The 25,432-nt window shown below is 37.1% G+C and overlaps 1 protein-coding gene and 1 pseudogene across 2 annotated transcripts in view; one reads left to right on the top strand and one right to left on the bottom strand.

The window, feature by feature from the left end:
* LOC145816167 (WD40 repeat-containing protein HOS15-like) overlaps nucleotides 1-25,432 on the top strand; it is a 42,635-nt gene that overhangs the window by 15,429 nt on the left and 1,774 nt on the right. The window contains exons 3-12 of the mRNA XM_082912430.1: nucleotides 66-429; nucleotides 925-1,019; nucleotides 1,109-1,155; nucleotides 1,801-1,951; nucleotides 2,131-2,194; nucleotides 3,467-3,625; nucleotides 3,791-3,912; nucleotides 23,167-23,241; nucleotides 23,781-23,834; nucleotides 23,922-23,995. Coding sequence (XP_082768556.1) covers nucleotides 66-429; nucleotides 925-1,019; nucleotides 1,109-1,155; nucleotides 1,801-1,951; nucleotides 2,131-2,194; nucleotides 3,467-3,625; nucleotides 3,791-3,912; nucleotides 23,167-23,241; nucleotides 23,781-23,834; nucleotides 23,922-23,995 — 1,205 coding nt within the window. The remainder of the gene's footprint in view (nucleotides 1-65; nucleotides 430-924; nucleotides 1,020-1,108; nucleotides 1,156-1,800; nucleotides 1,952-2,130; nucleotides 2,195-3,466; nucleotides 3,626-3,790; nucleotides 3,913-23,166; nucleotides 23,242-23,780; nucleotides 23,835-23,921; nucleotides 23,996-25,432) is intronic.
* LOC114265147 (protein FLUORESCENT IN BLUE LIGHT, chloroplastic pseudogene) lies at nucleotides 11,192-13,038 on the bottom strand (annotated as a pseudogene). Its single transcript, XR_014358607.1, has one exon. The product of XR_014358607.1 is annotated as a protein FLUORESCENT IN BLUE LIGHT, chloroplastic pseudogene (transcript).

Raw genomic sequence — 25,432 nt, 5'->3', positions numbered from 1 at the left:
ATTTCTTTTTACATTTTGCCTGTTGAGAATTTTCAACTTATAGATGTTTGTTAAGGTTTTGTCAGAGTGATGCAGACATAGATGGTGATTTCTCATTCATCCAACCTTTGGATCTCATAACAAAGGATGTCTATGAACTACAGAAAATCATAAAAGAGAAAAAAGAAAGTCTTCAACAGGATAGACACAGAGAAAAGGAGAAAGATAAGAATGAATTTGATCAGGAACAGGAACGAGAACATGCACGAGAAAGAGAGAAGGAAAAACAACAAAAGGAGAAAGAAAGAGAACGGGATAGAGAGAAGATAGAGAAGGATAAAGAGTGCGAAAAGGATAAAGACGAGGAAAAGCGAACTGAGGATTCTGTTGATACCAAACCAGGTGGAGATAAGGTCAGCACCAAACATGAAGAAAATGGAAATGGTGGAGGTAACCTGCACATCTTGTTTCACTTCCATATGTTGTTGAAGAGAAATAAGGATACAAATTCAATTTAAAATATGTTATTTTGGTCATATAGTATTTTCTTTTTACCAACATCTTAGTTTAACTGTGAGTTACACTTACACAAAATTGGCATTATATTTTGGGTGGCCTTGTAATCTATCCATTGAGATAAGGTTAACACCAGACATGAAGAAAACAGATACTGCAGAGGTAATCTACACCTATCAGTTCACTTCCCATATGTCGTTGAGTACAAACAAGGATACAAAGTTTGATTAAAAAAATGCAACTTTGGATCATATGGTATTTTCTTTTTTAACCACTAAACTTGACCATGAATTGTATGAATTTGGCCTTGTATTCTGGGTGGTAGTTAGGAAGAGTCCTAGATTGATCAGGGTTACTTATGTTGAATGTTAGTTATCCCATGCTTTGAATGTGGATATTTGTTTATTTTGTATGTGATATGCAATATAGGACCAGAACCAATGGACATATGCACAAGCTCAACGTCTTTGCCTTCTGAAATTCCTAGCTGTGATGTGACAGTTCTGGAAGGCCATACCTCTGAGGTTTGGGTGTATCTCTATTATACATTTTTGTTAGATTTAATTGAATATCTTATTGTTTGACTAAACACTTGTTCTTACATTGTTAACAGGTTTTTGCATGTGCATGGAGTCCAGCTGGTTCACTTCTTGCCTCAGGGTGAGTACATTTGTGTCTTAGAAATGACTATTTGACATGGTCAAAAATCCACTCTTTATTCTTTTAAAATTGGTTCATTCAAAAATACGTTTGCTTGGACCATTTTAGGCCCATTTACACACTTGCTCAAATTGTGAATTGAATCGTGAATCGTAAGATTCTAATAAAGACATTACTTGTCAATTGTCAAATAACTATCTATGGCTGAGCATGAGTTGATTTAGTTTTAGTTTACAAATATTCCATTTTAAAGCTCTGTATTTGACTACCTAGAAAACAAATTGAAGGGCCTGTTGAGCATTGTGATATAGTGATCTTTAGATTCCTTTGTAAGGTTTTGGGTTTGCTCACCTTTTTGGGCTTTTGTATGTTTGATGCAGATCTTCACATTTAAACAACTAACGTGACATTTAAAATTATGTCATGTCTTACAGAATGTAGAATGATAGTGACTGTAGCGCATAATATGCTGGTTGTTAGACTTACATGTTCTGGTTATGTAAAAAATTTGGTGTGGCTGGAATTGAGATATAGCTATTTTATGAAACCATTAAAGTGATGGCAATTTGAAAGATATAATCTTATTCTTTTCCAAAGCCAAACCATCTCTTGCCATAACACTATTTACAATTCATGAATTTCTAGTTCTGGAGATTCAACCGCAAGAATTTGGACAGTTGGAGATGGACCTTGTAGTTCCAGTATGCCAAATGGGCCTCTAAATGTTGTTGTCTTGAAACATTACAAAGGTAGAATCAATGAGAAAAGCAAGGATGTCACAACGCTTGATTGGAATGTGAGTTTCCTTTATATGATTGTGGTTGACACTTCATATTTCACATACAAGCTAGATGTCATCCTCTACCAAGATATTACCTGATGTTGAGGTTTGATATTGGCATGCATGCTATATTTTGGAACTATGCCATGGTTGAATCATTTTTTCTTTTTGTGAATGTTTGTTCCATTTTGTAGGCAGAGGGGACGCTACTTGCGACAGGTTCTTATGATGGCCAGGCAAGAATATGGAATAGAGATGGTAGGTTGTGTTTCTAAATGGTTTGCATGCTGTGCTTGAAATTAAATATTGGTTATATGGAGAAGATTAGGGAACTATACAGGGCACCTTTATTTGATCTGGACAACACTTTTAAACCAAAGAAATAAGATAGTAAATTAATTGAATAGATGTAGTTACAGCAGCAAAGAACATTAATGCATAATTTCATGGCTCACTTGTACGAAATTCAAATTCCTGGAATACTTGTATTGGTGCTTCACGTTTCAGGTATATGAATATCCACGGTAACGCATCTATGTTATGCATTAAAACCAATACATATGAAGTATATTAGTCAAGTTTTCTTTTGATATCCCCAACTTTTAGTTTATAACTAAGGACTACTGTAGATAATGAACTCACTAAATGTTTTTGTTGTGCTCGGTTAGAGTAATTCAACTCTTACTGAAACAGTACCTTCCAGCTTAAAAATTACAAACTATAAAGGGGAAATTACAAAAAAAAGCCCTCAAGTTTGACCCTTGTAACAAAATAAATCCGAAGTTTTTAATTTTGTCAATTTAAACCCTAAACTTTTGATTTGTTTTCAATCTAAACCATTTGTCTATTTTCATTAAGTAAAATCATGAAAAAATAGATATTTTAGTAATTGAACTCCATGAAAATGATATTTTAGACATTTTATGTATATCTACATTGAGTTTAATAACTAAAATACTCTTTTTCCATTGGTTTTACTTAACAAAAATAGACATATGGTTTAGATTAAAAACAAATCAAACAAAATTGAAAATTCAAGGTTTATTTTGGTGGCAAGGCCTTGGGCCTTGGGGGTGTGCTCCCTCCAAGGTTCAAGAATCAAAACCTCTTAGATGCCAACAATTCCTTGGGGGCATCGGACTGAGGAAAAACTCTTGAATTAACTGTGGTGCACTTGTGGGAAACTCCTTGCCGAGGGCCTGTGCACCCCTGGGCATTGGTTGGGCTTTGATCTCGGTACCCCAATGCCAATCAAAATATATATATGATTGTCTATCAGGATAATTCAATATTTAAAGGAGCCCTACTATACTCTGTCAAGATAGGTTCCATCTTGTTTTAACCACCTTTGGCCATTTGGAAAATGTCAGGATGTGATTGGGGATTGAGTGTGTCTACTACTTATATTCGGTTAACTTACAGATCTTATGTCTGTTAATCCAATTTGAAGTCATGAAATGAGGGTGTCATTCTGCGCTCAAATCAACTCTGCATGTTTATGGTTTATTTATTAGTGGAAATGTCGTACAGGAGAGTTGATGACTACCTTAAATAAACATAAAGGGCCAATATTTTCTTTGAAGTGGAACAAGAAGGGTGACTATATTGTTAGTGGGAGTGTGGATAAAACTGCCATTGTGTGGGACATAAAGACGGGGGAATGGAAACAACAATTTGAATTTCATTCAGGTGACTCCCAGTCCTTTTATTTTCCACTTAAACCTTTTTTTTCTAATCATCCTTTTCTGTATTTGGTAAATTTTACTGTTTGTTATTGGCCAGTGTAAACCTGTTTTTGTTCATATGATCATTCTTGTAGACTTGTAGTGATAACTTGGCTATGTTATTCCTCAGCTCCTACCCTTGATGTTGATTGGCGAAACAATGTTTCATTTGCGACATGCTCCACCGACCACATGATATATGTTTGTAAAGTTGGAGAGAATCGACCAATCAAAACTTTCTCAGGGCATCAGGTTGGTTCTATCAGGTTACTGATCAATCTTTCTTCTCAATGCTTCATCTGCTCATGTTACTACATCAGTTGTTAAAAAGTAGAAACAAATTTTGGTTTTAGTAATTTGTTGTGATTGCTTTGTCAGTTACAGTTATTCTCAAACTAGTCAAGTTGAGGTGGTGAATGCCATGTTATATATTATTCCAACATCTGCGCTTCTACTCTTGGAATTGCCTTCAATGGTAGCAGGATTAGAAATTAAATAGGCAAGCCTGATTTGGTCCTGAGCTGCCTCCTGTTATCAAGACCTATGAATGTTAAGGCTGCTTATGATCTTGGCTTTGTAGAGCATAGTATTATTAATCATTCAAATAGATGCCACAAATTAGTGCAAGTAATGATTTATTAAGAGAGCATCATCTGCATATTAGGAAGAGAAGTCCTCTCCTTGGATGCCTTGGTCAGCAAGGATGAGAATTGTGCTATTACTTCTTGCTTGCTCTCTTTACATGTTTTTTTTAGCTATGTGTGCAATACATGGCATGGTAACTTTTGTTCTATCAGTATAAGTTTGCTGATCCCTCAGGTATTTTAGTTGTGCATTTGTAATTTGCTAAGAAGCACGGACACAGATATGGATGCGGACATAGGACACGGCGATTTCAAAATAGTGGTGTTTTCATATATTTTTATTTGCTATCTAGATTAATATTACATCCACAAACAATCAATATTAACAAAAACTAACCCCAATTCTATTTTTTTCTTTTAAATTAATACTTACAGTTTATATATATATATATATATATATATATATATATTTATGGATGATCTATCAGGTATTTAAATTTAGGAAAAAAATAATAACATTCAACATTTATCAAAAGCACTAAATAAAATGGGAGAAAAGATAACTTGACATGTCCCTAATGTCCTTGGCGTGTCCTCTGAAAATAAATTAATTAAATAAGGGTGTCCCATACATGTCCCCAAAGTGTCCGTGTGTTCGACACGGATACTTTTGAAGTCTCGGTGTTTCATAGATAATTTGCTTCTTTTTGGATTTTTTCAATATATGTTGAGATTGATTATAATAGTATTGATAGAACTAGAGAATATAGTTTTTATCTTATATTAAGAGAGTTTGAGGTTGAAGTTGCACCGAAGAATATGAAATAAGTTTAAGGCATTAGGACCAGATTGTATTCCTATTGAGGCTTGGAAATGCTTAGGTAATGTCGGTATCTCTTGGTTAACAAGATTCTAGTGACTCAAAAAATGGTTGGCGAATAGAGAAAAAGTATTATAGTACTTATATATTAAAAGAAGGGAAATATTCAAAATTTATAGACATGAGCCATATAGTGCAATTGTGTGAGAGAGTGATTGACCATCACTCGAGGGTAACAGGTTAACAACTATGTCAGAGAATTAGCTTGAATTTACGCCCGGTAGATTAACTATGGAAACAATTTACATATGATTTTTTATAGATCACTTGTAAGGGAAAGAAACTAATGACTTCTCAATCACTATAGGTTTCCCAATCATGAATGAATTAAGATATCCCATGGTGTATGTTGTTTGCTGATAATATTATTCTAGTAGATGAAACTAAGGAAAGAATTAACACTAAATTAGAAATCTAGAGAGAAACACTCAAGTCAAAAGGCTTTAAAATTAGTAGAAATAAAACTGAATATGAAATGCAACTTTAGCAGTAGTTGATGTGGAAATAATAGAGAAGTGGAGATTGAAAACCAAGAGACAAGCAATAAACATTTTCATTACTTAGGTTTGATTATTAATAAGGATGGTGAGATTGGAGATGATGTGGCTCATAGATGCAAAGTAGGTTTGCTCAAGTGTAGGAATGTGCTTGGCATTATTATGTGATCAACGAATACCAACAAAAATAAAAGGCAAATTTCATAGAACAACAGTAAGGCCAACATCACTTTATGGGATAGTGTTGGGTAACTAAGGCACAATATGTACATAAAATGAGTGTAGCCGAGATGGATGTGTTATATAATCTATAGTCTTCAAATACAAAATGCACATCTGATTATATAGCAATTTTAACCCTAAGACTACATAGGAAATACAAACAATTCTGAATGCACATAATATTTATACAATCTCTTAGAATATATACCGAATATACACTGATATTCACACGCCTCCACTTAAACTCAAGGTGCTTTAGTAGAAAACAATGAGAGTTTGTCAAGAAGAAGCCGAAACTAAGCAGTAGTAATGTGAGTCTTGGTAAAGAAGTTGGCAAGCTGCAAAACAAAAGTAACAAAAGAAAGCAAAATAGAGTCATACTACAAATGATGACAGACAAAGTGACAATCAATGTCCATGTGCTTTGTCCACTCATGAAAGACATTGTTATGGGCAATCTGAATAGCACTTCAATTGTCACAGTAGAGAGAGGTCTGAGAGAACTAAGGAACTCCCAAATCAGACAAGAGACAACAAAGTCAGACAATCTTAGTAGTTGTATAAGCCATAGCATGGTACTTAGCTTCGGCAGTAGACTGAGCAACAACAGTTTGTTTCTTGCTTTTCTAAGAAATCAAGGAATCGCCAAGAAACATACAAAAATCAGAAGTGGATTTACGATCATTGACATGACCAACCTAATCAGAATCAGCATAGGCTACTATGTCCAAAGAAGTAGAAGATAACAAACAGCCTTGAAAGATAGTATCTCGGAGATAGCAGGTAATCCTTTGGATGATCCCATTTTATATTGAGAACTGGTGGGTTGCTTAGTCTATTCGACTATCACTTGTCCTGATCTTGCCTATGTTAATGTGGTCAGCCAGTTCGTTTCTACTCCTCGTTCCACGCTTTAGGCTACTATGTCCAAAGAAGTAGAAGATAACAAACAGCCTTGAAAGATAGTATCTCGGAGATAGCAGATAATCCGAACCGAAGTAGCCTAAAGCATGGAACGAGGAGTAGAAACGAACTGGCTGACCACATTAACATAGGCAAGATCAGGACAAGTGATAGTCGAATAGACTAAGCAACCCACCAGTTCTCAATATAAAATGGGATCATCCAAAGGGAATAAGCTTTACATTAAGCTCAATCGGTGTCAAAAAGCATTGCATTAGAAAGACCAGCACGGTGAATAACTTCATTTGCATATTTGGCTCGAGATAGAAAATACTCTTTGGGAGAATAGGCTATCTCAATACCAAGAAAATACCGCAAAGGACCCAGATCTTTCATTTTCAATGTGCAAAAGAGATGTTGCTTGATCTCAGAGATAACAGAAGAGTTAGAGCCAATAATGATCATGTCATCCATATAAAACAATAGGGTAACAAAACCAAATAGAGATGTGAAGGAGAGATAAAGCAGAATCATAGACACAAAGATGGAATCCAATCTGAGAATAACAACCATCTTAAAGCGATCATACCAAGCATGGGGAGACTGTTTCAAACCATCAAGAGCATGATGAAGACGACAACTCTGTCCAAAGGAATGAGGAAGACTAGGTAAAGGACGCATGTAGACCTTTTCGGTGAGATGGCCATTAAGAAAAAAATTCTTAACATTTATGAAGCACAGACACCTCTTCGGAGGTCGCATGTAGGTGTCCGACACGGACACACGCCGGACACGTGTCAGACACGCTGGGACACTTTGGATATGCTGCGGATACGTTGAGACACGCTGAGGACATGCAAGGGACACGTTGAGGACACGCTGGGTACACTCTAGGGACACGCTGAGCACTAGTTTTTTCAAAACAAAAATTATAATTTTTAATTTTTTTTACTAAAATAGCATACCTAAGGTTGATAAATTTGGTAAAATTAAATATTTGACATAAAATACATATTAAAGATTTAAAAATATACATATAATAAAAATATAAAAATATATGTTTTGAACGCGTCCCCAACATGTGTCTTGCATTTTTTGAAAATTTAAATATCCACGTGTTCGTGTTGTGTCCGTGTCGTGTCACATGTTCATGTCCATGTTTGTGTCTATGTCCGTACTTCTTAGCTTAATATTAATCTAATAGAGAGGCCAATAATGGACAACAACCACATAAATTAAGGTACGAAAAGTAGTCATCCTGACAATAAGGGCAAAAGTCTCCTCATAATCAAGACTATACTTCTGAAAGAAACCATTAGCAACTAAGCGAGATTTTTAATGCTCAAAAGAACCATCAAAATGAGTCCTCACTTTGTAAACCCATTTACAACCAACCAGATTCTTGCTAGTAGACAAAGGAACCAACTCCCAAGTAGTAGTTTTCTGCAATGTAGACAACTCATCCTCCATAGCTTGAACCCAATTAGGATCTTGACAGGCCTCTTTGTAAGGCTAGGATTCTAAAAGCAAATGAACAGTAGACAAGAAGGTACAATATATGAAGGAGAAAAACATGTATTAGAAAAACCAAATCTTATCATAGGAGTACGATGGTGAAATGGATACCAACGTTGAATAGGATCAGTGTCATCAGAAACAAGAAGATCAACAGCAAGGAGCAGGAGGCAATTGATGGGGGAAGAACCTTGCTACGAGAATAGACTAACAGAGGCGGAGATGGAGAAGCGAGAATAAATTCATGGGGGACAGAAGAGATGTACTCATTAGAAGGGATTGTTAAGTTACTAATTTTTCGAAAACCAAAACTGTTAGGAAATGGGCTTAACAATGTATATCAACGTATTTAACACCCTTCCCCTCATGCATGTGGAGAGACAAATAGAAGAAGTAAACAACTAAATAGAGAGGAAGAAACCAAACGGGGACATAATATCAAATGCTAATGGAGAGACTTAAACCTAAAATCTCTATCACTTAGTTGCATGAAGCGGGAGCGGGAGCGGGAGCGGGACCGTGGGAATGTGGCCACTTAGAGGAATCATAGTTTGGAAGCGCTTTTATATTATTTTTATTAAATATATTTTTAATTTACCGATATAATTTTTTTTTTTTTAAATTTCCAATTGACATATATATATATATATATGTTATAAATGAGTTTTAAATTTTAAATTTTTATAAATTATTTAGTTAATTAAATACAACATAAAAATTATTTTTTTAAAAATGAATAGCAGGTTAAAATTCATTCTAAACATAAAAACAAAATGAATTATTAAATTTAATTATTATAAGAACATGTAAGAGAAATTGATGTATAGAGAAATAGAGAGAATGAATTATGTATTATTGATTGATTGATAATTGATGTCTATTACAATGATTCATGATTCCTATATATAGAAGAGGGTGAGTGTGTAGTAGGTAAGGAGCAGGTGAAGTGGAGGTGGTAGTGGTGTAGTGGGTTAGGTTTAGTGGAGTAGGTGAGGTGGTAGTGGTGTAGTGGGTTAGGTTTAGTGGAGTAGGTTTAAGTGGGTGAAGTAGGTGGAGAGTAGGTGGATTTTAACAGCCCCCCGCAAACTCAAGGGGGATAGGAACTAACCAACTTGAGTTTGGAGAGAGTAACAAAACAAGAAAATACATAAAAATAAAAGAGGATAAGAGACACTGTATGGTCGTGTCAGACCATTGGTGAAGACACTGGATGGTGGTGTCATAACGTTGTAGAGGACACTGTATGGGGGTGTCATAACCATGTAGAGGACACTGTATGGTGGTGTCATAACGGTATAGAGGACACTGGATGGCGGTGTCAGACCGATGTAGAAGACAGTTTATGGGGTCATGTCGGACCGTTGTAACAGACAATGTTGTGACAGTTGTGGTGACAGTTTACGGAGTCTTGCTGGACCCTTGTAGAAACTAACCGGAATCAATGTCGGGACAGTTTACAGAGTCTTGTCGGACCCATGAAGGAGCTAACCGGAATCAATGTCGGGACAGTTTACAGAGTCTTGTCGGACCCTTAAAAAATACACTGTATGATGGTGTATATAGGCTGCCCAAATATATATATATATGGATATATATAGTGAGCCCTCAAAAGTCGCGCCCTCAAAAGGCGCGCCCACTTCATCAAAAAGCGTGCCTGACAGAAAGCGTCGAGCCATCAAAAGGTGAGCCGGAGATGCGGCGAGGCACGTGAGCGACAGAGTGGCGTGTCGGCCTCGGCTATTTAACCAAGGTTGAGGCGGAGGCTGTGCAAACCAGTCTGAAACCGCCGAAAATCCTTTGAAAAAACTCTTCCGTTTCTGAGAAAGAGATTCTGGAACACTCTGTTGCCATTCTGTAACCAACCTTTCTCTGAAACACTCAGCAACCCATAACATGGCCTCGTCTTCCCGTTCAGCTACCCAGAATATGGCCTCTTCGTCCCGTGGTCTGCTCATTCTTTTTCCCGACCTCAATGAGTCAACAAGAGAGAGAACTGGTGCGGTGGCCAGTGAACCTCAACCAAACACCTCTGTGTTTGCTCCGTTGAACTTTCCGATGCGGTCGGTGGAGCAAAAAATGGCGGTGCAAACTGATATTGAGGCCAATCAGTATACTCTGAAGTCATGTGTGGAAACTATGACTGCGGTCACAAACTTGTCGCACCGGCTGCAGAGCAGGACAAATGAGGTGCAACAGTTAAACTCCCAGCTGGCTCTGCTCCAACGCATGTATAAGGATGCGCGAGCAGAGATAAGTGTGCTGAAGGCGGAAAATAAGGAGCTGAAGCGGAAGGCCACCGTGATGTTCCGATTTGGAGGTCCGCCATATGCTGTAGTGGAGGAGCAGGGAGTAGTGATTGTGCCCAGTGGAGTGGGAAACACGGAGGCAACACCGTCAAGGACTGCCCAGGACGGAGGCAAGAAGAAAAGACCGGCGGAATAGGCGAAGAAGTGAGGTCGGTGGGTGGCCGTCGGCAGGAAAGAAAACAAATCTTTGGGTGTTTGTGTTTGTGTTTTGGTTTTTTTTTTTTTGTGTGTAAAATTGTGATCGGGGTTGATCCCTGAGATGAATAAAATATGGTTTGGTGTGCAAAGCTATATTTTTTTTTTTTTTTTTTTTTTTTTTTTTTTTTGTGAAAAATGGAACACAAAAAAAAAGATAAGATAAATAAATAAAAATTCTATTTTGTGGTGAGGGAGTCGGTGAGGGAGGTGCAAAAGGTGATTAAAAGAAATAAATAAAGAAAGAAAAGAAGAAAAGAAAATGGGTTTGTGAATCTGTGCAATATGTTATAATAAACATATATATATATAGATATATATTAAAATAAAAGAAAGTTGAGTGGGTTGATTTAAAAAAAGGATTGTGGGTTTGAAAGTGGAAAATAAAGAAAAGAAAAGAAAGGGGATCATGTGGTGAAAGAAAAAGGAGCTGTGGGTTTGAAAAAGTAAAGTGAGAGAGAGGAATTTCGTTGCAAGTTTTCTGACTCTTCTCAAAAAACAACACAGCAGTGTTGACATCCTTGGGCACCACATCAAAGATGAGAGAGAGAGATGAGATGAATCTGTTTGGAACAGCCACAGCCATGTACTTCCCATGGCGATGGAACAGCCACAGCAGCGTTAAACTCCACAAATGCCTTCTCTGGATCTTGATTCCTCAGAAAATTCTTTCCAGATTTCAAATGGGAAATCAATTCATGCTTCCTTGGATCAACAATTACTTCATTTTCTTGTATTCTACCACTAACAGGAGCATAACTCAGAGTGGGGGCATAAGACTCGATCTTTACTTGCCTTCTTAGTGCTGCATTGATCTGGCGCAACTGCTCATTCAGCCGTTCCAATTCTCCTCTCCTGTGTCTTGCAAGCAGTCCTCCAACTGTGGCCCCTATAAGGGCTACAAATAGCAGTAAGGGCATGTCGAAAGCAGATCTATCAGCCTCACATGTTTCTGCCAGAGCTTCAAAAGGCATACGCAACATCAAGGCATTAGTGACAATAAGTGCCACGGCTGGGGATCTTACAGGAACCATCACCTGAGCAACTAAGTCTTCCAGAGTGGTGTCATAATCTACTTGTGTATGGACAGTATCACAAGTTCCTTCTGATACAGAGGTGTTGACATCATTTACTCCTGTAAGCATAGACCGACTGCCTAGCAGTGGCAAAGACATGGAGTTTGAGAGGAATTTGGCCGGAGGAAGATGAGCGGCGGTGAAATACGGCGGCGGAGTGAGGGCGTGTAGAAAACTTTAGCGGAATTTGATTGAGGTCCGGCGGACGGCTAAGGTGAGGTTGCCGCCCGCCGGTGAAGCGAAAATATTAGGTTCTAAACCTGCTCTGATACCATGTAAGAGAAATTGATGTATAGAGAAATAGAGAGAATGAATTATGTATTATTGATTGATTGATAATTGATGTCTATTACAATGATTCATGATTCCTATATATAGAAGAGGGTGAGTGTGTAGTAGGTAAGGAGTAGGTGAAGTGGAGGTGGTAGTGGTGTAGTGGGTTAGGTTTAGTGGAGTAGGTGAGGTGGTAGTGGTGTAGTGGGTTAGGTTTAGTGGAGTAGGTTTAAGTGGGTGAAGTAGGTGGAGAGTAGGTGGATTTTAACAGAACATTTTAATTCATTCTCATTATTACCATCATTAAAATAGGTGTCTATAAAAAAAAAAATAATAGGTCATTATCATTGAAACTTAAAATTACAGAGACAAAAAAATTAATGAAGTGATATTATTAAAATTTCAAAACACAGATACCAATAAAAATAATGAAGTTATATTCTTGAATCTGTAAAACACTAGACCAATAAAAATAGTGGAGTAAAAATAGTGGACTGATATTATTCAAAATACATTATCTCTAGATAAAAGATTATATAATAAATGATCAATTAGATAAAGCATAAAAACAGAGAGAGAGAGAGAGAGAGAGAGAGAGAGAGATTCTTGTGCGAGAGATCGTGTCATGACCCGAACCCGCCACTATAGGTTGGGATCATAACTGGCCAGTAATCCGAAGATTACCTACGGCCTTAGATAAAAATCAAATCATGATTTATAGTAGGAGGCCAAAATGGAAGCAAAATGTAAAGCATTGTCCAAGCTGTGCATATATGGCAAAATAAAATTTTTTCACACGTGTAATAACTCACATATCGCATACATAAGCAATTTATACATGTCCAGGATCATTCAAAAGTAGTCTTAACAAAAGCCATGGTTATTTGGTCAAAACATGACCACAAAAGAAACAAAAGATAAACAAATTAAAAGTAAAGCCTCTTGTGTAAGGCGACCTTGGTTGACTCCATAAACTTGGTTCTCTCCTAAGCTCACTAGGGTTGGGGCTGGACATCCCGCTGCTCACCTACATACCCAATGAATAATATTAGAGTAAAGAGATTAATGAATGAGATTCATATGTAAATAAGTCGTACTTGCATTTAATACATATGGAACACAATTCCCGTTCATAACGTACTTAAACCTATGAAGCACGGATACTCCGAAATGGCCCCCGTACGCGTATCGGATACGTATCGGATAGGGATACGCGTCCGATACGGCGGGATACGTATCAGATACGGGAAATGAAGTATCCAATTTTTTTTTTTAATTTTTGAATTTCGGATACATCTAGGATACGCAAGGATACGGTCAGGATACGGTATGGATACTGTCACGACCTCAAACCGCCCCTAGTAGGATGGTGCCGTGATGGCCAGTAATCCGAGATTACCAAAGGCCAATTTTCAAAATCCACACACAACAGAGTATAAACATATGGGGCTCACAAGTACGGAAGCAATACATACAAATCAGATTAGTCCATGAGAGCTGTGCGTATGTCAAATGAAATGGCAAACATCTTCACATGGGTTATAACTTAGTACAAATGAAGTAAAATACTTATTACATCTTGATCAAAAGGCTTCTCAAGCCGACGTGTGCAAAATACAAGTATTACAAGTCGAGAAGCATAATTTTCAAGACTGTCGACGTGAATACAAGTCAAGCCGACATAACAAAAATTCAAAATAAGCTCGCGAATCACATCTAGGCGTCACCGCCTTCTTGCTCATCACCTACATATATATAGAGAGGGTGAGCTTGGATACTCAGTGAATGATATAAATAATAAAGGGTTTGCATGAATAATAGCCGAAGTCTTTTCAAAACGATACATATCAAAACTTTATATAATAAGGGATGGACCTCGTCCATCTAGCAAATCTTTAAAGCTTCAAGGGATGCTTACTAGCATCAACATATTACAAATGATGACATTTCGGACAAACAAACCCACGGGGTAATCTGTCAGTGGCAAAACAAGACAAAGCAAGGGAGATATCTCAAACAATGGTGCAGTTGCATTATAGTCCCCTGGCACTAAGGACTCTCAAAACAAGATGTGTAGTTGCATTATAGTCCCCTGGCACTAAGGACTTTCAAAACAAGATGTGCAGTCGCATTATAGTCCCCTGACACTAAGGACTTTCAAAACAAGATGTGCAGTCGCATTATAGTCCCCTGGCACTAAGGACTTTCCGAGAATGTCATCAAAACAAGATAATGCTTGATATACAAAATAGGGACAATCATTCATGCTTAACAAATACTTTTCAAAACAAAGCAAAGCAAAGCTCATCAAAACATTGATAACATAGCTTTATTAAAAATACCACTCACTTAGTTCTTCAACGTCGGGTTCAAGGCAAAAGTCCGAGTCCTACAAACACATGACAAAGTCTATTGAACGTACTTTGAAACAAGATTCACATGTATACGGATGATCTCGGCATTCATCAAAACTAAGTTAAATCAAAACAAAACACTGTTTCTCATCTCGGGAGAACGTGCTGGGTACCAACCAGGTCTTGGCCGAGGTCCCACACCATCTCGCCCAGGTGCGGTCTCGACGGCCACATACAAAAGCGAAGTCGGGAAAATCTGGGTTTCCCTTGGAGGAACATGAAGAACATGAAGATGGAGAAGATGAAGAATATGCATGCTAAAATCATAACTTGTTATTACAAGGTCTGAGATTTCGTGCTATGAGTTTGAAAACATGAACCTGGGCACCCATAGTCAAAGATCTTGTGAGAACAAACACAAAAACATGGTTCTAGATGGGAACTTTCGGATCAAAACAAGACTTTTCTTCAAGAACACAAGAACACTATTTTCTCTTACTAAAACCGACTTTAAATCAATGCATGGCATGCAAAACAGATTCGATCGTGCAATGTAGCTAAACGATCAATAAGAACAACAAGAGTAGATTAAGATTCTAACCTCAAAACTAGGATCTAACGGTTCAAACTCCAACGATCAAGCTTGGAAGTCTACTCTCTCACTCAAAACTTCTCCTTCTCCTTCCTAGAGCCTCTCTCTCTAAAAGACAAGATTTGATATAAAATGATATGTTTTTCTCGACAGTCACTGACTTAACCCTCTGCTGGGACACGTGGCATCGGCTGATTGGCTCTACTCAAAAAGGTGACTGACTGACAAGACAAGACCATGACAAAGTGTGTTCAACAAGCTAGACGGCAAGAGCACTCCGGCAAGTGATGATCTCGGCTAAGGGCAAAGCTTCGGCAAGCAGGGTAACAATGACATCGGCTTGGAAGGACAACACTTGACTAAGCTGTGCCACACCTTGGCCTAGATGTGCCACACCTCGGTCTAGGTCATACCAATCCAGGAACAAAATCACTAGGTGCAAGGATAAACATCTCGGCCTAGATGATGCACATCTCGGCCTTGGTGCTGCGCACCTCGGCCTAGATAGTGACATCTCGGCAAATATGCCAGGGTGGAGATGGAGGTCAACAGAAGTGGCTCCAAGATAGTTCTAAGTGTGGAAAGGTTCCAAGGTGTCTAGGCTTAAGATGACCTCGGCAACACACCAGGCCAGAACAAAGCATGCAAGCAACATTCGAGCAAAACAAGACAAGATTTGCAAATGCACATAACAAAACAAGATCATACATAAATGTATGCAAGTATGACTAAGTTGAAGTGAGGGTTGTTACAGATACAGCGGGGCAAAAAAATAATTTAAAAAACTTAAAATGGGGTCAAATTATAAAATCTGAAAATGAGATGAAATAAAACACAAAAAAAGGAAAAATAATAATCAATCAAACTCTCTCTTACCTAGGTCGGACAGCAGTCGCGAAGGAGGAGAAGGAGTTCGTAGTCGTCTCGAATAGCAGCTCGCCGATCGTCGACCAGGTTCGCGAACAGGAGCTCCACGATCGTCGATCATCAGGTTCGTCCCTCTCTCTCTCTCTTTCGCTCCCTCTGTCTACCTCACTTGATCTCACGAACTCTCTCTCTCCCTCTCCCTCTCGCTGTCGCACGATCTGTTTGTCTGGTTGGAGATCTCGATTCGATCTCATCTCCCCCCTCCCTCTTGGTCGATCTCGATTCGTCTCTCTGTTTTGCATATGTATATATATATATTTTAATTTTTTGTATGTATACTCTGCAAATCAAATAAGATATTAAAAAAAAAAAAATTTATGTATTCGGTTTTATCTGATAAAACAAATAAAAAAATTTTAAAAAAAATTAAAAAAAAAATTATGTGTTTTATCTGATAAAACAAATAAATAAATAAACTTATTAATAAATAAATAAAATAAGGTAAAAAAAACTTATTAATAAATAAATAAATAAACTTATTAAAAATAAACTTTGTCAACTTATAAAATTATAAATTTTGTAAATTTATTAATAATAAATCAAATAAGGTAAAAAAAAACTTATTAATAAATAAATAAATAAACTTATTAAAAATAAATTTTGTCAACTTATAAAATTATAAACTTTGTAAACTTATTAATAAATCAAATAAGGTAAAAAAAACTTATAAATAAATAAATAAATAAACTTATTGATAAATAAATGAACTTTGTAAATTTTTTCCCCCTTAATTTGGGATTGAATTGCATTATGGTTGTTATAGGTGATGCTATATTGTTGAAATTGTTGAAATTTAATTGAATTGATGAATTTTTTGTTATGGGTGATGCATTATGGTTGTTATGGGTGATGCTACATTAATGTTTTGTTTTAAGTTTTATTTTTATGCATGCTATATTACTAAAAATTGTTGAAGTTTTATTTTATGTACGTTACATTACTAAAAATTGTTGAAGTTTTATTTTTGTGTATGCTACATTACTAAAAATTGTGAAAAAAAATATTTTTTATGAACGTATCCCCGCCGTATCAGTATCCTACTTTTTCAAATTTTGCCGTATCGCCGTATCTGTATCGTTTCGTACCCGTATCCGTATCCGTGCTTCCTAGACTTAAACAAATCATAGCGGAACAACCTCGGGTCCAATCCATTATACGTAGTACATGTCGAAGGGACGAAACGACCTTGAGTCCAAACATTTTTCATAACTAATCATAACATTTGTACTAAACGACTTCGGATCCAACATTTCCATATTCATATTAATGCGCATGTTTAGATTTAAGGTCATGTTCACATTTAATGGATCCATGCTCAAACGACCATCTGGTCCTTCACATCGTATATACGAAACGACCTTAGGTCTATTATTTCCAAATTCATATTCACGCATGCATTTATAAGCATAATCATATTCATATTCGTATTTACATTCAAAACGACCTTTGGTCCAATCAATTCCTTGTTCAAAATGACTTTTGGTCCATCTAACAATCATACAAAATGATATGTGGGATGACCTTAGGTAGGTCTATCTTGTCCAATATGCTAAACAGCCTTAGGCCCATTCTGTGTCCTTGTCAAATATACCAGACGACCTCGGGGTCATTTCATATTCTCATCAATCATACCAAACGGCCTTAGGCCCATTGTGTATTCATACAAAACGACCTTTGGTCTAATCTTATAATTTCGTGCTTATCAATCACGTTTCAAGTCTTTTATGAATCGGACAGGTAGAATACTCATTCATAATACAAATTCACGAGTTCAGAAATCTTACCATATAGGTAGTATTTAGAAAATAACATTTATGAAAATATCTTTACTAAGATATTACTCATAGTGTTTAGATGGTTGATTTGTCCTCGCGATTGATCCTACGGAATTCATATCACATACGGAAATCGGGTCACAATACAATTCAATCTGTTCTTTAATTCATTTATCTTTCTTAGGTTTCTTTCTAACTCTTTAGTTCATTTAGAATGCTCAATGTGTGCCTAAGAATGCTCAGAAACAAAAGAGAATGGGAATCGAAACATAAAACTTGTCAAAGTTTACTAAAACAGGGCACTTCGCTCGAGCGCAACATTGGTTGCTCGAGCAAACCCCTTGGTCTGCAAAAGTATTGGATGCTCTCATTTTACGCTTGAGCCAACATTTGGTTGCTTGAGCCAAGAATGAAAATAAAGGGTGGTCGCTTGAGCCACCCCCTGCAAAAGTATTGGGAGCTCGAAATGTACGCTTGCGCAACACTTCCATCGCTGGAGCGAATTGCTCGAATTCTGGAATTTCTAGAATTATGTTTGAGCTTCAAACACAACTCCAATGCTCCAAATTAATGCATGACACACAAATATGTAAGAACACTCCCAAATACATATATTTGAAGGTAATTTGAACCTTTTGTTCAAAATTCCATGAATTCATCAAAATTCGAACCACAAACTTCATGTATGTGAACCATTTTTAAATCTTGCATCCATAGACTTTTAAACTTTGAATTGGACTCTAAAATATGGTAATTCATGCATGTATGTAAGATAAAATGTCCAATTCATCATAATTTACTAGGTTTATGCTCAAAAGTGAAGAATCAAAACAAATTCATGCATGCATGCCCACAATTCCTACAATCTTTGCTCAATTCACATAACTACATATTCTTCTTGAAGTCACATTTAGATGACTTAAGTTCATGAATTTAGAGTTTAATCACTTACTTAGAGCCTTCTATTCTTCCAATTCTAGCTAGAACTTGAGTTACTCTTCACAATCTTTCACTCCCTTGAGCCAATCTTCAAGTTCTCCTCTTCTTCCTCTTGAATTCTCACTTCCCCCTCCCTCTAGGGTGTAGAACTTTAGAATCTTTGAGCTCAAGAACGAGCTTAATCACAATTAGAACATATATATATGCTTGACTAATCAAAATGGCTAATCAAGGTTTAGTGCTAACTAATTAGGCTCACTTAAATTGAATTAATCTAATTAATTTGATCCGAATCAATTTTTAATTAAATTTCACCGAAGACTCTAAAAATTATGTTGATCACAATGGTACAGTCAATTTTGGTTTCTGTCGGACTCTACGGCTCTCAATTTTAGATTATAGCCACATATAGAACAAATATCTCTATGAGGGACAGATATAAATTCAAAAACATATATAATCACATGTTTAGCATTCAAAATCATATTAAGCACATAATCACGAATATAATTAAAGATTAACGACATAACACAGAACGGGGTTATCATAGATCGAGAGGGATCGAGTTTCATTCTTGGATTGATTCACGTTTCTATCTCATCAGATTAGCGATTCTTCCTCAAAAGCGCAGATCCACGATTTTTCCTCAGGTGTGTCTTCATGTTACACAATTTCTGCTACTTGATCATTGAGAGCTCAAGATCGCGTTTCTCTCGCATTAGAAGCGCGATTCTTCCTCAGAAACGCAACATCGCGTTTCTTCCTCAGAAACGTGAGTCCCTTCCACGATTCTTGCTACTAAGCTCTATCAACAAGAGCTCTGATGTATATCAAGCTATGTAATAGGGACCTTAGAAAGAAATGGATCAATGTGAACAAAATTCTCTTTGGAAACAGTGACAGTGATAGAGGAAAGCTAAAAGTAAGCCATGTGTTCAAGGAAGGCAACGTGACGGGAGATGTAAAGGCGACGAGAAATAGGGTCATAACAGCGATAGCCTTTTAAGTTTGGTCTTATTTTTACAGGAAAGAACAAAACAGGTAGACCCAAAGACATGAACGAGGGAATAATTCAGAACTTGAGAAAACAAAGCCTTATGAGGGGAACGACTAGAGGGAAGAGGAATAGGCATACGGTTGAGCAGAAAAGTAGCAGTAAGAACTGCTTCACCCCAAAACAAGGCCAGAACGTTGGCAGAGATAAGAAAAGACCGAATAGTCTCAAGTAGATAATGTTTACGTTCAACCCTACCATTTTGGACGGGTGTATCAGAACAGGAAGATTGGTGAATGTTATCCGAATTGGCTAAAATACCCACATACTCAGTTTTAAAATATTTCCCACCCAAGTCAGACCGCAACATTTAATAGTAGACCCAAATTATGTGGTGATCATAGACTGAAATGTACAGTATATCTGGTAGAAGTTAGATTTATGAGTCACAAGATAAACCCAAGTGTGTAGCAGGTGCGATCATTGACAAAAGGCACATAGTACAGAGAGAAGGTCCCTGGACATTAGTATACACTAAAGAAAATAGTGTAATAGAAATAGGAGTGCTTTTATTAAAAGGTAATGCTGTCATTTTGGCTTACACCCTTGACATTCTGTAAGTTGACAAAGAGAAATTTTACCCAACAATCCTAATTGAGCTATAGATTGTAAACGGTTAGTAGACAAATGTCGTTAGCTAGAATGCCACAAATAAAATTGACTCGACAAAGAATTTAATTGAAAAGATGAAAAAGTAGTCGGAGAGGTAGTTAGAGACAGATGCAAGCTCTACACCACATAGAGGTCTCCAATTCTGCGGTTGGTCCCAATCTGCTGCTTGGACATCTAATCCTGCACATGATAAACAAACGAAGAACAAATAGCATCAAGACGCGAAACATCAAGTTGACTGATAGATAGCAAACTGACAGATAATTGAGGAACATAAAAGACAAGAGGGAATATTAATGACAGGCATGGTAGAAGGTAGGACAAACTTATACTCCAATATATAAAACATTTATACCATGCCTCATTGGCAACATTAACGGTAGGAAAAGGGGGGTGGGGGGGAAGAGGGGAATACAATTTTGGAGTAAGGAGAGATAAGGTATCATGTGATGAGAGGCACCAGAGTCAAAAATCCAGATTGAAGGAGAGATACCTGAAAAGGCCCTAAGCAAACCTGATTGAATAGAGGTAAGAGCGGAGGCAAATGAGGATGGTTGGGAAGTGGCTGACAATATAAATTGAAACTAAGCAATTGGAGCACTCAAGTAAGCCAAGTTAGGATCATAAGCTGTAGCAAATGCAGTATAGGCGGCTGGAGGCAGAAAAGTATTCTGAGTAGGAGTTCGGAATTGTGTCTGTGACTGCTGAGAAGACAGGGTAGGTGAACGTCCTTCTTGGGATAGTTGTACTTCTAATGACCCCTCTGATAGCAGAAAGCATACTCATCTGATGTCAGTGGCCCCTTCTTGGACTTTGCAGTGACCCGAAGCTAATGAGTAGATGGGGTCAACAATAGTAGAGGCTAAGTAGCCAAGAAGACAAACGGGGACAGAGCCTGACTAGTTGTCTTGAGACGGGTTTCTCGGAAAGGAGATTACAAACAATAGCATCCACAGAAGGGAGAGGAAAACGATGAAGGGATTCCACAACATATAGCCTCAAATTAAGAAAGAGTCGTTAAGTACTGCACCAAACGACCTTCCTCCCGAAATCGCAAATAATCATCTAACTCCTTGATGCTAGGTGTTTTCATGAGGTCAAGCTGATCCTAGAGATGAGTCATTTCAATATAGAAATCCTAAATGGGCTTGTCCCGCTAACAAGCACTTTGAATAGCTGATTCCAACTCTTACCATGTGCCAAAGTTGGACTGTTGATAAACTTTGAGTAAATGGTCCCACACCTCCTTAGTAGTAGTGTACTTGGAGAACATCGTCCCAATACCATCTTCCAATAGTCATGAAACCAAGTTAGAACTTAGGCGTTATCACAATCCCAAGTGTTATAAGCAGACTGATACCATTCCTTTTGTCGGATCCAACGGATAAGGAACAAAATTAGAAACATATTCCCATTTTTTTCAACTAAGAAGAAAATTTCTCATAACACTGGACCAATAAGCATAGTTGGCCTCAGTGAGTCTGCAACTAATGGCCTGAATTTTGTCATCTGACATCATGAGCGTACAAGTGAACAAATAAGTATGATGAGGTATCCTATGAGACCAAGTCAACAAAGTCTCTGAGGAAAGTGTCATGAAAAAGAGATGTAGAGAATATGAAGCAAAGAGAGAGATTGCAAGCTAGTGAAATAGTGAGACAAGATTGTGAGCTTTGAACAACAAAACGAACCAGGGAACAAACCAGAGAAGACAAACCAGAGGGTGAACAAATCCGATGGGTCGAACAAACTAGATGGGACGTGATTCCAGTGACAGATGTTGATTGTGATTTTGGCACAATCGCAATTCAGGTGACAGGACCACCCAAAGGCCATGAACAAGAGAGAGAGCTTGCTCGAACCACCCAAAAACCAGATTGCAAACCAAAGAACAAATCGCTATTTGCTGAGGACCATAATGACTTCAACCACGACTGCTAATGATGACCAGAGAGGGTTTCACAATTGCTGCTAGGGTTTTGCACACAGCTCTGATACCATGTAAGATTTCTGAATGAAATAACTTAAATATTTAATTGTCTTCAAATATGAAAAGTATATCTAATTATATAGCAATTCTAACCCTAAGACTGAATAGGAAATACGAATAATTCTAACTACATAGAATATTTACACAATCTCTCATAATATGTACAGAATATACACTAATATTCTCACAGTAAGACTAGAAAAAATAGGATTAGAAATGAATATATTTGTCAAATGGTAAGACTCTTATCGTAAGAGCACCTTTCGAAGATAAGTTCAGAGAGAACAAGTTAAGATGGTTTGATTATGTACAACAAAAACTTACAGATGCAACAGTTAGTAATAGTGATATGGTCAACCATAAATGGAGATGCTAGGGGAAGGGAAAGACCTAACCTGACATGGATGCTGTAGTGGAAAAGGCTATGAATTTATTTATTTTAATTTAACTGAGCATATAGCCTTATTCAGGGATGAATGGTAAAGAAGGATTCATGTTGCGGACCCCACTTGACTGGGACACAATGTTTAGTTTGGTTTGGTTTATATGTATTCATGGACTAAGTGATGACCTGATAGTTCTTGCGCAAGAAAATTGTGATGTAATCTAAGGATCACAACATACATCTAATATCTATTCTTGTTCTTTGTAATATTACTTGCTTTAGTTAAAAATTTGAAAGAAAATGATTAGATTTGCTGAGAAATCTGCATAAATCTTTTGTCCAAATCTTGCAATCGGTAAAGCTGATAAAGAAATCAATGATGCTGTGTGATTTTGCATTTAACCTTTTTGAAACTTTGCTATATCAGGGTGAAGTTAATGCTATCAAATGGGATCCTACAGGTTCATTGTTGGCTTCCTGCTCTGATGATTCTACTGCAAAGGTGATTGTTATTTCTTTAACTCGTATCATCTAGCATCACAATGAGGCACTTACTATCCGTAAATCTACTTGCTGATGTATTGGGGATATAGTGTTTCTTCCTTGCACAATCTTGTCATGATCTCTTATTCAATTGTTGGCATCCCTTATTTGTTGAATTTACAAAATGTTGTGGCTTGGAATACTTCCTCTGGATGAGTGGATTTCAAATTAATGGCTTTGAGGTTGATTTTTGTTATAAGAATATTAGTTATTGAAGATAGATTGATAACTCTGGTGGAGGATTGAATAGAAGTATGAGACATGTATTTTGTTAGGATTGTTGTGCAAGTAGAATCTTTGTGGAAAATACTACTCCAATTATTGATTTCAAATCCATAAATCCAAAGGGTGCCTTAAATGCATTCCTAGCATATCATGCTTGTACATTGGGTATCCCATTGTTACACTTTCTTAGAGTTCTTATTTGCTTTTGACTTGGGTTGAGAATTCTTATTTGCTTTTGACTTGGGTTGAGAACTCCTATGAAACATGATACAGATATGGAGCATGAAACAAGACACATATTTGCATGATTTGAAGGAACACACCAAGGTACAGAATAGCCTTTTTCCTTGTTTTCGTGCTTGTGTTATTAACCTCTCTAAAATTGCTACTGAGAGAGATATATACTTTTTATAGGAGATATACACCATCAGATGGAGTCCTACAGGGCCTGGAACAAACAACCCCAATCAGCAATTAGTACTGGCAAGGTAAACATGTCCCACTGGATCAGGTCAGACTGGATGTTGCACATTTTAAAGGTGGCTTTGATTTATAATTGGATGATCTATTATAGTATGGGATAGTAATTGTTTTTAGATACTGGCACACCTTGTCCCACTGGATCATGGATTATCTGCAGTACAATAAAAATCCAGAATATTCACCAGAGGAATTCTTGTTGACCAACCTCTATTTTCCACGTCCTCCATGCCTTGTATCTAATTATGCACTGAATTTTCATCAAAACATTCAGGCTCCATTTGTTTCAACTGAAAACATTTTCCTAAAATAAATTTTCTAACATTTCTGTTTGTGTTGCACATAACATAGTGAAAATATTTTACAAGGAAACCAAACTGATTTTGGCAAGTCCTTTACGAATTCCAGTCGTGATTTATGTTCACCGACACTCATGATTGTACAAACGAGTGAACCTAAAGAGAGAGATGGCAGAACCTAGAACCAATGTTTTAAAAACCGGACCGGTGAATGAACCGGGAAATGGATCGGGTGGATGGGTCACCGGTTCAACCGTCGGGTCGAACCGGAATGAAACCGTGACGCCGTAATTATTTTATAAATATATTAAAAATAAGACTTAATAATAATATAAGAATTAAAATACATTTATTTAAATTTTAATATACATATACAATTACATAAATACATTTGTATTTATTGTTTGTAAAATATATTAATTATATATGATGTTTGAAAAAAAATATATATTTACTAAATTTGAATAAAAGTCGAAGTTGGCATAGTTGTTATATTATCATAAATATATGTATCAAATATATATTTTATATTAATATTGTTTGTAAAATTGTTAGTTATGTTAGTGTTTGAGAGTAAATATATTCAAACAATAAATAATATATATGTACAGTATAATTAGGAGGAGCTGTGGCCTAGTGGGAACAATCTACTTCAGCCTTGAGGTTCATAGTTCGATTTTCAGGGCATACACTAGTTCGATTCTCAGGGCATACACTCTTTCCACGCTTTGTGCCAACTTCTTTGTGCGTGCATGGTCTGGCAGGGTTAACTCCAATCGGTACTGGGTCAAACGATTGACCGGTTTAACCGTGGGTTTATCCAGTTTCTGCAAAAGAGGCCAGTTTTCAAGACAAAATGGTTTTGAGGTATATCCGGACCGGACCTTGGACTGGTCGATGGGTCAACAGTTGAACTGGCCACTCCGGTCTAGTCCAGTTTTTAAAACCTTGCCTAGAACTCCAATGTTGGCATTGGCCTCCCAAATATGCAATCAGAGCTGTGTCTTCACCAAACCCAGCTTGAGACCACAGGCGCTGGACATCATGGTAGATTCTGGTGCAGCTGCTTGAATCTTTGTATACAGAGTTGGCTGAGAGAGTCTGACGGCCAAAGCCCTCTGCAACCGCTCAACGTAAGTCTGAATC

This window comes from Camellia sinensis, unplaced genomic scaffold (genome assembly GCF_055761805.1).
Source record: "Camellia sinensis isolate YWXY unplaced genomic scaffold, ASM5576180v1 Unanchor3, whole genome shotgun sequence".
NCBI classification, from domain to species: Eukaryota; Viridiplantae; Streptophyta; class Magnoliopsida; order Ericales; family Theaceae; genus Camellia; species Camellia sinensis.
Note: the sequence above shows the minus strand (reverse complement) of the source record. Positions and strands in the feature narration are given on the sequence as shown.